A 17,994-nucleotide genomic window follows, 5' to 3' on the forward strand; every position below is an offset into this window, starting at 1 on the left:
ATCTTGTGCTCAAGATGAAAAAAAAAACGATCGTTTTTCGTCGATTATAGGCATCTTTAGTCGATTTTCATAATTAAAAAATAAATAAATAAATTTAATAAAATTTATATTAGTTTTTGTAGATCAGTTTAGTCTAGTTTTAGTTACAGTAATACTAGGCTAATTACAAGATATTTTGTATAGATATTTAAACTAGTAATCTTTTTTTTTAATTTGCTGGTTTGTGAATTTTTACCTAGCAATTATGACAAACCTTCTAGCAAATTGCTAGTTTGCTAGCGTGAATTTCGAGCCCTGCTACTACAGTAGGCCGGCGTTAGATTGGTAGACATAAATTAAAATACCTTTGTACAAATCGATGATCCCATATTTATTTACAGGCTATACACAGACAGCATTTTATAATTAAACAACACAACACAGTGATATCAAACCGTCCGTACTGACCGACCGCTACCAATGCTGATACTCCATGAAGATAGGAAGAAGAACCATAAAAGTAATTACACTACGTACTATTTGCAATTAATGCTTGGCGAGCTAAGGGCACATAGAATGAATTATTAGATTATCACTCGTTTTTTTTTTCTTTTTATTTTTTAAATTGATGAGGGCAGGAATAATAGAGTAGTCCTAGGCCTATTGCAATTTTTTTAATCAATGAGGGAGGGACTGTTTTAATTTGGCCCAATGCAGGCAGTCACTTCCTGCTTTGGCCAACTTTCTTGATTCGTTATTGTTTGCCCAGCAACAACTAATCACACCCATCGCAAGTGACGACCGCACCTGTAATGCATGATGTAAATGATTTATCTTTAGCAGCGCAAGTTTTATTTTTGGAGAGTGGAGTCTTCACTGTAAATTAACGATCCGATCAGCCCAATGGGCGGGTCTCTTTAGAGACGGACCGCGGTGTTGTCTTTTTTTTTAGCCGCAGTTAGCAAGCTGTTTATTTTCAGCAACAGTAAACAACAAGAATTTAAAGATGGCTTTGCATTCTTTACTGCAACCATGTCCGGTCTAATCAATTGGAAGAGTTTGCAGTCTGCCGAATTTGAAGGCAATTTCTTTATATTTTGTGAGCAATTGTTTTTTGCAAAGATTTTTTTTTATGCTGTTAAAATATATGATGCGGCAAAAGAAAAGGTATTCTCGCATCAATAGTTCCTAAATTTGTGACGCGGGCAGGAGGGAGCGATAATATAATAATTTTTTCTATGTACTCTAATCGGCTGCTCTAGTTCATCTTATTTTCATTATTAAATATGAATATTGGATTAATTAAACTATTTAATTAATTAAATTATTATCTTTCTCAATTAGAATTTCAACGGTCATATTGTACAGCTTCAACTTAAATTCATCATTCATTCTAGCGCGTGCCTTCTGCATTCTCCGAACCAAAGGTTATAATATATAATGATCCAGACACAACCATTAGAACATGTTCCTGGGAACGTTTCCATCAGAATTCACCGCAGTTACTACAAACAACGGCTACTATTTCTGGTACTTGGCCTATATCCATGTTCCAGTGAGAATTATCCATTAGATATTCATTAAATAAAGTTGAATAAAAACAAGATATATTGTTTACGTTATTAGTTGTGTATCGCCTCCTATAAAGTTTGAGCCGGGAGTTTGAGTTTCTTTATTTAGCAAACAAGGTCATAAATAGTACAAAAACAAACATACAAATTGATTAAAGATACATACAATAGTCATTTAAAATTTTAAAAAATAAATTTAAATATGGTGCAGTTTCCCACATTTTTATTTTAAAATCAAGTTAGTAAAAAAATAAATTAATAAACTACTACCATTCTATAATTTTCTGTGGAATTACTATTAAAACATTTTACAAAAATAAATTCCTAAACAGAGAAGGACAGATGCCATTTATTAACAATCACTCAAATAATACAGTAATAGGCCTACCGTATTCAATCTTTTGGGTTATAAATTTGACTTGGGGTCGATGGGTCGTGGCTGAGTGCTTGACATGAATTTAGACCGTTGGCTAAAAAATTGCGAAACGGGGTATTGAAAGTTTTGAAGTGACTGACTGATGAATGTTCCCAAATTTTGACTTGTTTTTTTTTTTTTTTTTCAAACCAAACTGTGATTTAGATCATCCAGTTTACAATGAGTTAATATCATTACAGACTTATGTTATATTATTTTGTTTTGCTGACGATCTTGGAATTTGTTTTTATTCCCCAGAAACTGTTAATGAGATACCGATTTTTTAATATTTAAAAAGGGGAAGGGAAGGGGTGTGGGTAATTGGCGGTTATGTCCCTTCCCTCCCACCCCCTGGTTTTAAGCAGTAGATTTTACAATCGACTACACCCCACCCCGCTCACCGTGAGGGTTGAGGCTTGTCACATTACCCCTACCAAATTTCCACATCATATTTTTTTCGACCATAACTACAAAAATACAAAGATTCCTTAGCAGGATATGATTGCTCAAAAAGGGGCAATACCCATCTGTCTGTTAGTTCTATTTTATATAATAAAATAATATAATATATAATATATATTTATATATATATTATTTATATATATATGTACGTTCTGGTTGTGCTACGGCTTTATTGATTCCTGAGAACCAAACTTTTTTCCTTAGCAGTTGTTTGGTCTTGACAATGCCCTGGTGTGATGCATGTGCCAAGTCAATTGCCTGTTGCCTGAGTGCTACTGGTAATACAATACTTGTGCCTCATAACACCTTTGACTATCGAGAGTTCATTTTTTAGTAATTTGAAATCGTTAATGCTGTCATCATTCCAGTTTCCGCTCGTTATGGCGATTTCGAGAGTGTTTATTGTTTTATCTCGCTTAGTAGTGGTTCTAACATGTTCCAGTGTCATAGCTTTGGGTGTCGCATCGTTACATGTAGTGTACATATTTATCTGTGCATGTGGTATCTTGACAGATAATCTGCTAGGTTGTTCACACCTTTTATGTGTTTGACTACTATACTTTTGGAGTTTCAGGACCCATAGCTCAATTCTAGCATTTGCTTTATGAGAGTTGTTGAATATTGATACCAACTGTTTGTGGTCTGTGTGCATTTCGAATTGGTTGCCAAATAGATGGACTCGGAACCGCTCAATGCCGAATTTAATGGCCAGTGCTTCACGCTCGATTTGTGCATAGCGAGATTCAGTTGCTGACATAGCTCTGCTGGCATGCTACAACTCCGAATTGACTTGCATCTACTATTAACACAGACAATTTGGTTGCATCATAGTACTGTATGTCATAGTCGTTTGACTGGTCAAAACACTTTTTAATTTGTCGAACGCCTGAGTGCAATCATAAGAACATAAGAATGGAACTTCTTTTTTTAGGAGTTCTCTTGGCGGTGCGATTATTATTGATGCATAGTGTGGTATGAATCGAGAGACTAAAGCCGCAATCGCACTGGATTTAAAATAGGGAAATTTTTACCGAGACTGTGGGTAACATTCCATTGGGTAAACTTCCTGTCGTTCGCACTGGGATTTATCGACGTGGTTAGTTTTACCACAGGCCATGGTGAAACTAACAATTCATACAGATTCATCTATTGGGGGCGCTAAATCGTGACGTTTTGGACTAGGCCCACATCATGTTGTATTTGTTGATAATCACGATGGATTGTCTCACCAAGACCTAGCACATTTATTAATGCTCCATATAAATCGGCCATTGAAACAAACCGAGTAAAAAATTAAGTGAAAAAAATGACAAAATTACTCAAAATCAAGACACAGCAAACACGCGCGAAATTAATCAAGATGTTTGTGTGTGACGTTTTATTCCAGGTCACAGCTCATGCGTAATTGCCTGACAGCCTGAGGAAGGTCATTCACTGTGATAACTTGGGAAGTTTACCCGACTCGCGCTGTTCGCATTGGACTTTCCTGCTAGGTAAAACTAACCTGGTCAGTTTTCCTGGGCAAGCGGGACTCGGTTAAATTAATCGCGCGCCTTGGGTAAGTTTCCTGTCAGGTAAACTTCCTGTGCTGTTCGCACTGGACTAATTATGGTAAAACTAGCCAACGTGTTGGTTAGTTTTACCAAAAAAAGTCCAGTGCGATTGTGGCTTTACTGCGTTAGTCCCAATAAATGAGCGGACTTCACTTGTGTTAGATGGTATTTTGGTGTCTTAAATGTCCTTAATCTTTGTTGGATCTGGACTAATTCCTTTTGCTGAGAACACATGACCGAAGTAGGCCACCTTTTGTTGCGACAGCTTCATATCTCGCGATTGAGTCGTGCGTGTTACACTCTAATAATTGCTGAATAACTTTATTGAGGTGTTCATCATGCTCACTTTGTTTTTTCCGAACACAATTATGTCGTCGGAGATGATTATAACTCCCGACAGTCCAAGTAACATGTGTCGAACTGCTTTCTGAAATTTTTCGCTTGCTGCGTTTACCCCAAACAGTACCCTTTTATAACGGTAGAGTCTTCTATGGGTTGTGAAAGTCGTGTTGACTCTGCTTTCGTCATCAAGTTCAAATTGGTGATATCCAGCGCTGAAAATAGTTGCACCATTTAACAAAGTTATCAATTAGTCGATCGTTGGCATTGGGTATCTTTCTCGCTTGATTGCTTCACGCATGTCAATGCAGATGCGGACGCCACCATTTTTTTGGGGGAGTAACAATTGAAGATACCCACAGTGTCGGTCCTTTTACCGGTTCAATCACATCTTCATTTAATAGTCGTTGAATCTCATTGTCAATGTCTTGTCATACGTGAAAAGTTACTGTTCTTAGTTTTTGTGCTTCAGGCTCAATTTCCTTGTCGATATGGAGCTTAACCGCTTCTGTGTTGATTTTACCAATGCCTTCAAATAATTGCGGATATTGACTGAAGATGTTCTGTTATTTAACGTTATTTGTTATGTGTAACAATCCAAGATCAACACTAGTTTGATCTCTATCAATTACGCAGAAACGTGTTAGGATGGTCTTTCCGTTGGCAGTAGAGACATTTGCCTTAATTGTCCCCAAAGTTGGCAAAGGTTCCTTTGAGTTGTATGCAAACACTTTAGTTTAACAAAGTTGGATGCTATTATTAGCTGGGGTCCCAACTCGGGCTTTTAACTGAGCAAAAGCGGCCTTGTCCATGATGTTTATGCTTGCTTGGGAGTCTATGCCAATTTAAAATTTAGTGTCTGCTATAAATACATCACAAGATGGTAAGTTCTTGCCATTCCTTGGTCAGTCCTTGGCCCTTTGTTATTTTAATGTATGTAAGTGACCTTGAATATGGTATAACATCTTCAATTTTTCAATTCGCTGATGACAATACGATTTCAAGACCTATTTATGGAATAGACGACTGTATTAGGCTTCAGGGTGATTTAAATAGGATTGTTGCTGTCTCTTATACACATCTAGATGTGTATAAGAGACAGCTAATGTGCAACTATGAGTTTATCTAGGTGTAAAGAGCCTCTTACATGGGACTATAGTATAAATTTTGAAACAACTGAAAGAGTCCATGAATTTAAACTACTTGGTGTTTATATTAACAATAAGTTATGTCATTCTCATTTGAATTATGTTAGTAATAAGGCAAGCAGACTTCTTGGTTTTGTTTCAAGATGTAGTAAGGCAATGTCTTGGATGGCTATGCTCCATCTTTATAAAACTTTAATATTACCGGTTATGACTTACTGTTGCTGCATGTGGGCACCTACTGAAATTTCAAATATTTATAGACTAGAAAGGGTACAAAAAAAGGCAACTAGAATAATTATGTACAGAAAGGAAGGAAATTGGGACACGTCATATTTATATAGATTAAGGATTTTGAATATTTTAAGCATGGAGGATATTTTTAAAGTATATCGACTAACGTTAGGTTTTAAAATAATGCATGGACAATGTCCATTGTCGTTTAATAATCTTGTGAGATCAAGTGAAAGGTGTGAAGGCCGAATAATACATTGGAAAGCCAAGACTAATACATTTTTGAATTCATCTTTTGTTATTTTTCATAGATTATGGGAACAACTTCCTAATGAAATTAAACAATGCACATCCATTTTGGACTTTAAAGCCCAGCTCACAAAACACTTGATTTCAAAATATTAATACTAATAATAACTATTAATTATCTCTGTTTTTTATTTTGTTTTAGTTAAATCAATTTATTTTGAATTTACTTTTTTGTATATATTATACTGTATATTGTATTGTCATTGTATTTGTTTTTGATGATGGAGTAAGAGCAGTTTACTGTTTGGGCATGCCTATTACTTACTCCTGGCAAGAATATTGTATGTATACTTTTTACTCTGCCCAATAAATATTATTATTTAATTTCACAGCAAATGTATATTCTGGGCTATCACTAATTTGCCGTACTTGCCTAGCGTGTTTACTTTTGGAAAACTTAACAAATGGTTGAACTTTCAACATTTGTGACATTCTATTCCCTTTGCTGGACAGGGAGAACTAGTGTGGGGATACGCTCATCCACAGCTGTAACATGTGTTGGGAGATTTTCTATGTGTGCTACTGCTTGCTGCATGTTGTTTCATAGGTTTAGGTGAATGTTTTTTTTTTCCTTTTTAAATGATTTGGTGATAGCGTTCGCAGTTCCACGACTTTGCACTTTGGATTTCTGTAACTGTGCTGTGTCATGCATTGCAGTGTCCATTGCTACCGCTATCAGGACTGCTTTGTCCAACGTTAGTTTGGTTTCAGCTACAGATGTTTATGTATTTGTGAATTTATTAGGCCACATACAATTACAAGTCTGTCTCTCAATGTTTCTGTGAGAGTAGTTCCAAAATCACAATGTGCTGACAGGCGCCGAAGCTCAACCAGGTACGCAGTGATGGTCTCTCCCGCCCACTGGTCAAGTTTGTGAAAACGGAAACGTTCTGCAATGAATAATGGTTTAGGTGCAAAATAATCGTTTAATTTACCTTTCACTTGGTCATACAACAGCGCAGAAGGCTTGTCAGGCTCACATAAATTTTTGAGCAGCTGATAGGTGGACTGTCCTACTATAGTGATACGTTGCTACACACTTATCATTATTGATATTGTTAGCTGCAACGTAAGCCTCAAATCTTTTTAGATAAGACAACCATTCTAAAGCTTCACCTGAAAAATCTTGAAGTTTTCCTATTAACGACATGTTGTGGGAACTGTATCAAACTCGTCGCCAGAAAGATGTAGCTTTTATAAAACAGATTGGACTGATATAATCTAGAACTTTTATAGAATTTTATTTTCAACAACATCAAACATGTGCATCCAAGATGGCTGTTCTATTTGAATAACGCCCTCAATATAGTAAGTTATTAACAATAGGGGGTGGCCGACCAGATTAGTATTTTATCAGAATGGTAATTATTATGTTATAAACAAATGTTCAACAACATTACAGGCGCCAAAGCATCTGTTAATTGAAAAGCACAAGGCGAATAGCAGAGCAGCGGTGAGCAACACGGTCGTAAATATGTTCAGCCCTTAGCGCAAAATGAAAGTGTAATCAACGCAGAAGTAATTGTTCTAGGGTTTTGTATTAATAGAACATAACTTTTAATAATAATTTAATAATAACTTATTAATAGTAATGTATATTTAGTATCGTGGTGAGAACCCTGATAGGTGGGAGTTCACTTTCCAAGCTCATTTGGTAACAGCAGAACAAGTTTATGAACTGGTCTCTCCAGGGTAACGTTCCGTCTTCCAACAAACACATTTACTTTTCTTACAAAACCATCGGCGCTATAATACACATTAGTAACTTTGGCAAGCTTGCATTGATTGCGTGGAGTATTTCCATCCAATTTCACTGTTTTGTTTTGGGACAGTACATTTTTGTCTTGTTTACAAAACAGACAAATACCCGCGCTTTCAACGATGCCAAAATTCATTTACTAGATGTTGCACATGTCTCCAATGCTTCCGGTAGTAAATATCAGCTTCTTGAAAGACACTTGGAGAAGGAATCGCAACTTGACGTTTCAGAGTCAATATATGGTTAGGTGTTAAGGGTTCACATGAATTTTCGCTCAAATTATCAGTAGTTAATGGTCTAGAATTCACAATGTTCGTAACTTCAGCGAGAAACGTGCGAAAATACTTATCATCGAGCTGTCCACCATGTTTATCAAGCAAAGGATGAAGAGCATTTCGCACAGTTCGTACAGTATTTGACGCTCCCATACTCCTCCCATGTGACTTGCACTGGGAACATTGAACTTAAAGGAAATGTCGCAACCCTAAAAAAAATAAATAAATAAATAAAATAAAATAAAATAGCATAAGCATACTGTATATAAATGTTGACGCACGCGTACGTGCACGTTAAGACGCTCGAACGGAAAATTGAGGTACCTGACATTCAACCTTGACCTGAAGTGTATGCCCATTAAATATGATTCAGAAATGACGAATGGTTATGATTATGGGGTCTTCAATGTTTTGAGGAAAGAAAGATAAGGGGGGTCTGAAAAAACATTTTTTTTGACCATAATGATATCAAAATGTAAGAAGAAGTCACATACGGTATATGAAAGAGAATTGTCTCAGCTATAACATACTCAAAGTTCGGATAAAGGATAAGCGAGATACGCTCAAATGCGTATTTTCAAATATGACGACATAGATAAAATTCAGTGTCTTTGAATTCAGATGGCAATATGATGATGTCACAATGTCCGATCAGCCATTATGATCTATAAAATCATATGTACAACTCATGTGCTTTCAGAATATGTAATAAAAATTGGGGATCACCTTTCATCCTAAGGATAACGGATAAAAATAAGCCTGATTTTAGCATTTCACTGTTTATCGGCACAAATGCGTGCAAACAGCCCTGTTTGATGCGCACATGCGGCATTGCTATTGACCATAAAAGGACCGAAAAGAACGGAAATTTAAGAAAACAATGCCAGGAACCCAAAATATGTAAAAAAAACGTTATTTCTAGCTTCCGTACGTGCTGCGCACATAAAAATGCGCGCGCGTAGTGGAAAATTCCAAAAAAATTTGAAATGCTCAAAATGGCCTGAAACGTGCTTTAATTTAGTCAAAAAGTGATTTTGAGCATTTTAAATTTTTGTAGCACGTGTGCGTATGCGTTATAAAGTGCACGCTAAATATTTTGGTATGTGATATTTAACCTTCAAGTTTATGCCCACTTAATATGATTTTGAAATGACAATTGGTTACGATTATATGATCGATAATGTGAAACACGTAAAATTGCGCGTCATCTTAATGTCCCTGTTGTCTCCTGATGTGAGATATATATGTATCAACTTTCATTGACAAACTCCTGTTGGTGAAGGAGTAATGATCATTCATAGTATTTATCATATATAAAAACTCAGTATTTTTACTTCAGATGGCAATATGGTGACGTCACAATGTCCGATCAGCTATTATGATATATAAAATCGTGCTTTTAAAATATGTAATAAAAATTGGGGATCACCTTTTATCCTAAGGAGCTATATTTGATTATAAATAGGCATAACTATAAGCATATGTAATTTTTTACGCACGCGTACGCGCACATTAAGACGCGCAAACAAAAAAAAAAGAAGTAAGATACCTAACATTACACCTTTACCTGAAGTATAAGCCCATTTAATATTATTCAGAAATGACAAATGGTTAAAATGATATGACGTCATCAATGTTTTGAGAAAAGAAATAATAAAAAAGAAAAATTCAGATGGCAATATGATGACGTCACAATGTCCGATGAGCTATTATGATATATAAAATCATATCTACAGCTCATGTGCTTTCAGAATATGTAATAAAAGTTAGGGGTCACCTTTCATCCTAAGGATCTATAACTGATTCAAAAAAAGACATGATATAAAGCATATATTAATTTTGACGCACGCGAACCTGAAGTTCATTCCCACTAAATATGATTCAGAAATCACGACTGATTAGGTGATTATGGGGTCATCAAAGGCTTGACGAAAGAAAGATGAGGGGGGTAAGCAAAACCCTATATTTTGACCATAATGATGTCATCAAAATGTAAAAAAATGCCACATATATGAAAGAGAATTGCCTCAGCTACATTGTAACATACTCAAAGTTGGAAGACAATCGATCAAGAATAAGCGAGATACGCTCAAATGCGCATTTGTTAAAATGTCGTCATCGATAATATTCAGTTTGTTGAATTCAGATGGCAATATGATAACGTCATAATGTCCGATCAGCTATCACAAATGCGCACAAAGGTCACTATGTTTGATGCGTGCGTACGGCATTGTTATTGGCCATAGAGTGATTAAAAAGATTGGAAACAATGTCAGGAACCCAAAATGTGACAAAAAAATTAATTTCTAGCTTCCATACGTGCTGCGCGTGTAAAAATGCACACGCGTAGTGGTAAGTTTCAAAACATTTTGAAATGCTCAAAATGGCCTGAAACGTGCTCTAATTTAATCTAAATGTGATTTCAAGCTTTTTAAAATTTTGACTATGTTAAAGCTGAGATAATTCTCCTTTATGTGACTTCGTCTTACACTTCGATGATGTCATCATGGTCAAAATAAATGTTTTTTTTCTTACCCCCCCCTCCCTCCTTATCTTTCTTTCCTTAAAACTTTGATGACCCCATAATAATCTTAACCATTCGTCATTTCTGAATCATATTAAATAGGCATACACTTTAGGTCAAGAATGAATGTCAGGTACCTTAATTTTCTGTTCACGTGTCTTAACGTGCGCGTATGCGTGCGTCAACAATTACATATATGCTTAAAATTATGCCTATTTTTATTCAGTTATAGCTTCTTAGGATGAAAGGTGACCCCTAACTTTTATTACATATTCTGAAAGCACATGAGTTGTAGATATGACTTTATAGGTCATTATGGCTGATCGGACATTGTGACGTCATCATATTGCCATCTGAATCCAAAGAAACTTAATTTTTATTTATGACATCATTATTTTTCTATTTATTTGAACGTATCTCGCTTATACTTAATAGATCGTCTTTACACCTGTGAGTATGTTATATCTGAGACAATTCTTTTTCGGAAGTGTCCCTGTATTTTTCATTTTGATGACATCATCATGGTAAAAAAGAATGAATTTTTGGAGCCCTGTTATATATCTTTCTTAAAAGATTTTTAAAAAAAAGAACACAGAGGGAGGCAGACTATATTTTGACGCTATCAGACTGATATATAGTTTATATAAAGGGAAAATTTGTGTGGCATTACCAACAGGCGGTTTTAAAAACACTTGACAAGGTTTAATTTCGTGTGCCATTACCGTCCATGCGCACATCGTGACGTTCGTTTGGTCATTTTCAGCATTCCAAAACTTTCCATAATTTACGCGCTGTACGTTCATTTCCACGCGCACAGCACGTACTGAACCTGGAAATTATGTTTTGTTACATATTTTCGGTTCCTGACACTGTGCCATTACTGTGCTCACGGGCGTCAAGATGTGCGCGTACGCATGCGTAAATCTTTTATAATGCTCAAAATTACTCTTTTTTAAAATACTAATTAGAGCATATTTTAGGATATAAAACTTTTCAATCAGCACTGCTCGCTCTTCCTGAGGGTCAAAGTACAGCGAGTCACCAAACTCGTCCTCAGTGACGAGTTCAAATCTAGTTCATGTATCTTATTACATCTTTATTTTATATTGCAGGGGTCATTACAAGCAGTATATACATGGCTTACACAATAAGCAAGTTTACTGGTGGAATTTTATCCGACAGAGTTTGTGCAAACAATATGTTTTCTTTTGGTCTACTTGGTGTTGGACTGCTTGTGTTGGCGTTTACATTTTGTACATTATGGAATCTGATGGCACTTTTGTGGTTCGTTCAGGGACTATTTCAAGGACTAGGTTGGCCGGCCTGTGGTAAACTACTAAAGAAGGTAATTGTGTAAACAATTTAAAGTTTGCATCATTCTTTTTCATTTTCGTTGGAAGTATTGTTTGCTCATTGCCAATGTCTAATACCCGATTCACACGTACAAAAATCTTACCAAATGTAACAAAATGTATTAAACCAAAAGTAACATTTTACGGCATGTGTGAAAGTACCGCCGTGTAATATCCTTGTAAAATCTTGGAACGTCTCGGTAATCTTTACCAGCCTCGCTGAGGCTGGTAAAGCTTCTGAGATGTAGCATGGATGGATCTGTGCATGCGCAGGGATTTCAACACAACAACAATCTACTGTGTTTCACGGGGTTCTTGAATTTTCTTCCTTCTGCAGACGATTCTGATCCACTAGAAATAGATAGGCCTAGTTTTTCTCAATGATGAATGAATTACCCTTGTTATTGATGTTAATTAGTAATGGTAGAAGAAGAAGGTATACATAAAACGAACATCGGGATGGTGTTAGTACTATTACTATTATTAGACTCTATTATCAAGAGTCGACAGAAACGTTGGAAGCTATGCCTAGTTTAGTAGTAGTAGTACAGCAGTTGTTAAGGGTATTGATTGCTTTGAATGTTTGCTGTGATGGTGAGTTCAACAGTCCATCTGTGACAGTGGTTCTCAACTAGGCCTAAGCTAGACCTACAGTATATCGCAGTAGGGGAAAAAATGATTCATTGAATGAACACTGAATAAATTTTACACGACTTGGCATTACCTTACAGACACGTGTGAATGCTTTTTATCTCGGTAGGAATAACTCGGGAGATCGCTCGGTTACAATTTGTTACTTTTTGTTAAATTTAACTTCACGTGTGAATCGGGTATTAGTAGAACTTTCTATGTTGTCAAAAAAATACATGTACTGTAATATTACATACATAATTAGCCTTCCCGAAGTAGCGAAGCTCTGGGGAGGCTATTGTTTTTACCCATTTTCTTCATCATGCTGTCGGTGTTGTTGTCATTGTCATCGTTGTTGGGCAAATTGTTGTTACCACGATTGAATATGCTAATTGGTCATTTGCATAATTAATATATCCCTATAGGAAATGTACAGTAAATACCATCACAATTCCCATTAAAGATTTCCTACTTACAGTAGTTGAAATTGTAATACATCATATGCCTTTACATTGCAAAAAACAGTAATTCAATTTCCAGATGAAATTAAACTAACTTTCATATTTTTTTTAAATTAATGAATTGGGTTAAATATCGGATTTGACACAAATTGCGTTTCAAACTAGTCACAATAACAGCCGATGCATGTTACCGTGCTGTGCGCGATTTTTTTTTCGTACGAAACATTTGCATGAAACTCTACTCGGGACGTCTCGCATTGATTCGGTCACGCGAGCCATACATTTTATGTATTTTTTTTATCTGTAATTATTTTTATTAACACGTACTATTGTATTTATTTATTTATTATTACATAAACAGTTAATTACTTTCGTAAATTTCTAGGGGAATATTCAACCGCAGTAGTAATGGTATAATTGTTAGCATTGTGATTGGCTATATGTTCATGTTGCAGGAGGAGGAGGAGGACGACGTTGACGGTATGTAGGTTTTGCCTTCGCGTACATTAATATATAATACATTACATTAATAATAATATTTAAAAATATGGATGCGGCAGAAAAGCGCTTCGCATGTCTTTTGGATTCCTAAAAGTGATAATGACAATATTTTAATATAAATTATGATGTTCATGACCTTCTCATCAAGTAGCCCAATACTAAAATCAAACCATTTCCTTCAATCAAAAAGTCACTTAAATCAACCCAGCCTGATCATATTCCTGGCTGAGTCTAACATTAGGAGTCGCAACAAGGCCTCGCCAACCTCGAAACCAACAGGAACAGGAGAGGGCGACCGACGAAGAGGGGGGTTTGAATTCTGAAAGACGAATCGTACCCACCTGCATGTTAAATCACGTTCGATAACAATTGTTGTTATTGTTCTTAGACTTATCATGATAGATTAATAAATAAATAATAATGAATAGAATACTAAAATATTATGGGTTATTCTATACTTTTTAGGATTACCATAACCACAACTGGCCACCGAGAGGGTGGGCAGGAGGAAGATTCCCGGGAAAGCTTACCATCGGCCCATAAAAATTGCAGGTAGCATTTTGTTTTCCATATTTTTTTTTTAAAATTAATTACTATCATGGGCCCTCAATAATGGCATGGGTCCCCTAATAATGGACCCCTCCAGATTGACAGGACCGCCTCCAAAAAATACCTCGGCGCAATATTTCTCACGTGTCGCGCTCGCAACTGGGTGCCCACACCCACCCTTGCCCCTGTTACAGTTTCCTCTCTTGGCGGCCCTGACCACTGAACTACTGTACAGACTCCCTAAAAATTTGCCACACATAGATCCATCATCCTCTCCCATCATTTCACCACACCCTGAATGCATTGATTGTTGTAATTTGATTGATAATCATACCTTTGTTTTTATATTATTTGGCATTTACAGTCAGATTTAACTAAGAAAAATTTATATAATAATACAATAATTATAATATACCGAGCACCCAGGGGCATTATTGTGAGGTGGTTTTTGAGGAGCCAGTGTTACTGGTAAATGTAGTCCACATTTTTTGTATGGCTTATAAATCACTGCAGTTAATTCCACTAGGGTAAAAAATTGATAATTAATTCAATGTTGAAAATGATGTTGCTTTCATTTCATCCGTCCATATTTACTAGAGACAATTCTAAGAAAAATTTAACGCCCTAGCATTTATTCCTAATGGCCTTTATTTCACAGACAGGATGTTAGCCCATAAATTAATTATTATTAGTCTTTTATGCATTTTAAATTATGACGTTTAATCTTTTATTGTGTTTGGTTTCATGTTTTTTAATTGTCTTTGCTAGTTACATTTATTTTATGTAAATTAAATAAGGTCCTCCATCCATGCATGGGGTGAATGGGCAGTGTGAGAAATGAATATTACATAGCCTATTAAATAGTCATAGTAAAAAAAATATGTTAAAAGTAGTTATTATCATCATTGTAATTATTTTATAAATTGCACAAGTGTTTATTAGCGTAGACCTTTGTGTGCCTCGCATGACTCGCACTGTCGGTACACGTCCCGCAAGAATTACATTCATGGCTCGCATGAATTGCATGCCTCGCTGGATGACTCGCTGGCTCGCATTTTGGCAACCCTCGATTGATTCGACTCGAGTTTGATATACGAACAAGAGCAGGCACTTCGCAATGTCGTGACGCTGGAGTATTCTATTACCTTTACTGTACTGTTCTTTATTTACCTACGGCAGACCTATAAATTCTTACCGATTTATGGGATGTAGGCTACGTCTGTAACTAACTATGTTCGTTATCAAATGTACTACAACAACAACAACAACAGCTAGTACCCCCTTCTATAGTAGTACCAGTGGTAAATAGGTACATCTATCAAGGGCTAGAGCAAAAGAGGCTAAATAATGGGCCTAGTGGAACGGCCTAGTTCCAAGCTGAGTTAGGTCCAGCCTGCTAGCGCGCCCCCCCCCCACCTTCCGCCAGACCAGGCCCCTAGGTTCCTAGGCCTAACACAATAGTCACACTTCGCATGCCATTGACTAAAATTTTTAAAAAAAATGAAAAAAACATGAAATTAAAAGGGGACAGTGAGTAAAAAAATATTAAATATAATAAATTAAATATATCACTCCGGCATTAATGAACTTGGCCTAAGCCTTAATGTATTTAATATTAAATAATAATAACAATAATAAATAATATTAATAACAATAATATTAATAACAATAATAATAATTATAAATAACCATATATAATTTCGCCATTAATTAACTTAGCCTAAGCCTTGTAATCAAGAAGCACCTACAGTATACTATATTAGGCCTATAATCCAAACTCCCTGCCTTTAATTTTAGTAATTCAGGCGGAATCAGGTCAACTCGGCCCCAAGTCAACTCGGCCCCAGTCATCTCGGCCCCAAGTCAACTCGACCCCAAGTACATATTGTTATTATTATTAGTTATTCTATATACCTTTGTATAATTTTTATTAATATCATTTTAATATTATTTTCATTAATGCAGTTTTAATTATTGTAAGTGCATGTAAATGAAATGAAATAACAAAGGCAACGATTTAAAAACACTTTAATTTCGGCTTTGCATTCAAATCTCTTGATAAATATTCAATAAATACCGTACACAGTAAATTGGGGCCGAGTTGACTACTTGGGGCCGAGTTGACATGGGGCCGAGTTGACTTGGAGCCGAGTTGACATGGGGCCGAGTTGACTTGAATCGTCATGACATACCGGTAGGTTAAATAATTATCTAAAACCGCGGCCAACTAAAAAATAAAAATGTTCAACTCAAATTCAAATAGGGCCTAACGCTTTTTATTATTTGGGCAGCGAAATCAAATAATAGGCCTACATATGTCGTTTTAAACGACCCACTATATTAGCATGGCAATGTGTTTTTTTCAAAATCAGACAGCGAGCAGCAATCCTGTATCTCAGACGTTTATCTTTGGTTGATGACCTTTTGACCTCCAGAATTGAGATTTTCGAGTCGAGCTAGTCAGTCGAGACAACCCGAATGGAGTTTCATGCAAATGTTTCGTATGGGGGAAAAAATCGCGTGGGGGAATGAGGGGGGGGGCCCGTCAGTCAAGAAGAAAATTTTGAGTTAAAGAGAGGAAAAATTGTTGAAAAATTATTATCATCATTTAGACCGGTCGTATATGAGGTGTAGGTGTCACTTTTTGCAGAATTTACCAGACCAACTTTTTCTAATGTATTTTTTGACGTAGATTACGAATCTGATTGTTGATCCGTCCGGGGAGGGGGCTTTTTCGAGATATGTGGGGTCAAAGTTCAAATTCGGCATATTTAGGTCAAAAGTGCATTATTTTACAAAAATAATGTTTTCAATGTAATTTAGGTCATAGATTCGAGAAAGAATGACAGTTGGACAGGTGTGGGGTTCGTTCAAAAGTTATGGGTCAAAGTTCAAATATAATATAATCTGGGAAGTGGTATTAAAGGTGTGTGTGATAAGGCGCGATCTACAAATTATCCCCAACGACAGAAACGGGTTAAACACGTTTACTATTGTTATATGACAAGCTCCCAAACGCGTCTGTGAAATGCCGTTTGGAAGCTTGTCGTTCGAGCCGTTTATTCCGTTTGGAAGTTAACTCCTCCCCTTTTCATATGGCTGACTGCTCGTGAATCTGTCTCTTATACACATCTAGATGTGTATAAGAGACAGCAACCTGTCAGGGTAAAGGGGCTCTGTGACACCGGCCATATTGCAAGAATAAAAGTTCCCTATAAGTTGATCTGATGGCCACATATTCGATTACCGGTACTCACATTTAAGGAGCTGGGGATAAGGCTGTTGAATCAATTGCCTAAGAAGTACAGTCGCGTAGATGTGATTGTTGATGCATACGAAGTCTATTAACAGTAGGAAACAAAACGACCGTGGGACAAGTACTCTTTTTTTCATGAATTCGGAAAACACTAAAATACCAAGGATTTTTCAAGCTTCTTGACGAATGGGTCAAGCAAAGATCGTATGACTGATCTCATACTGGATGTATGGAAGGAACATAAGGATATTATTCCTAAAGGGAATTGCATTTATTTTTCAAAGAAAAATGAATGTTTTAAGTTGTCCAACGGGAACGTATGGTGTGTGGATGAGCTGGCATCTGATCAGGAAGAAGCAGACACGATAATTGCGTTGCACATTAATCATGCAATTCCAATCAACCCAGGAACAATTATCGTACGATCACCTTCAGGTGATACTGATATAATTGTTATTCTATTGGCACTCTTTGCTGAATGTGACCAGATTATGGTTGACAATGGGCACGGAAACAGCAGGAAAATCTATGATCTCAAAGAAAGCGACATGTCCAAAGAAATTAAAGAAGCTCTCCTCGGTCTACATTCTTTTACAGGTAATGAATATGTGTGTCGACATTTTTCAGGAAAGAGAAAATTACGTGTTGGAAAGTGCTCAAGAACTTTCCAAGATTTAATA

The 17,994-nt window shown here is 36.2% G+C and overlaps 1 protein-coding gene across 1 annotated transcript in view; it reads left to right on the top strand.

Annotated features, from left to right (window-relative positions):
* The first annotated feature begins 262 nt into the window (after nt 1-262).
* The window catches only part of LOC117104639 (glucose-6-phosphate exchanger SLC37A4-like), a 47,345-nt gene continuing 29,613 nt past the window's right edge, over nt 263-17,994 (top strand). Inside the window, exons 1-2 of the mRNA XM_033245513.1 lie at nt 263-499; nt 11,678-11,910. Of these exons, the coding sequence (XP_033101404.1) occupies nt 460-499; nt 11,678-11,910 (273 nt within the window). The 5' untranslated portion in view covers nt 263-459. The remainder of the gene's footprint in view (nt 500-11,677; nt 11,911-17,994) is intronic.

The sequence above is a fragment of the Anneissia japonica genome, unplaced genomic scaffold, assembly GCF_011630105.1.
Source record: "Anneissia japonica isolate Jap-2015-1 unplaced genomic scaffold, ASM1163010v1 scaffold287712_len2945570_cov188, whole genome shotgun sequence".
Taxonomy (NCBI): Eukaryota; Metazoa; Echinodermata; class Crinoidea; order Comatulida; family Comatulidae; genus Anneissia; species Anneissia japonica.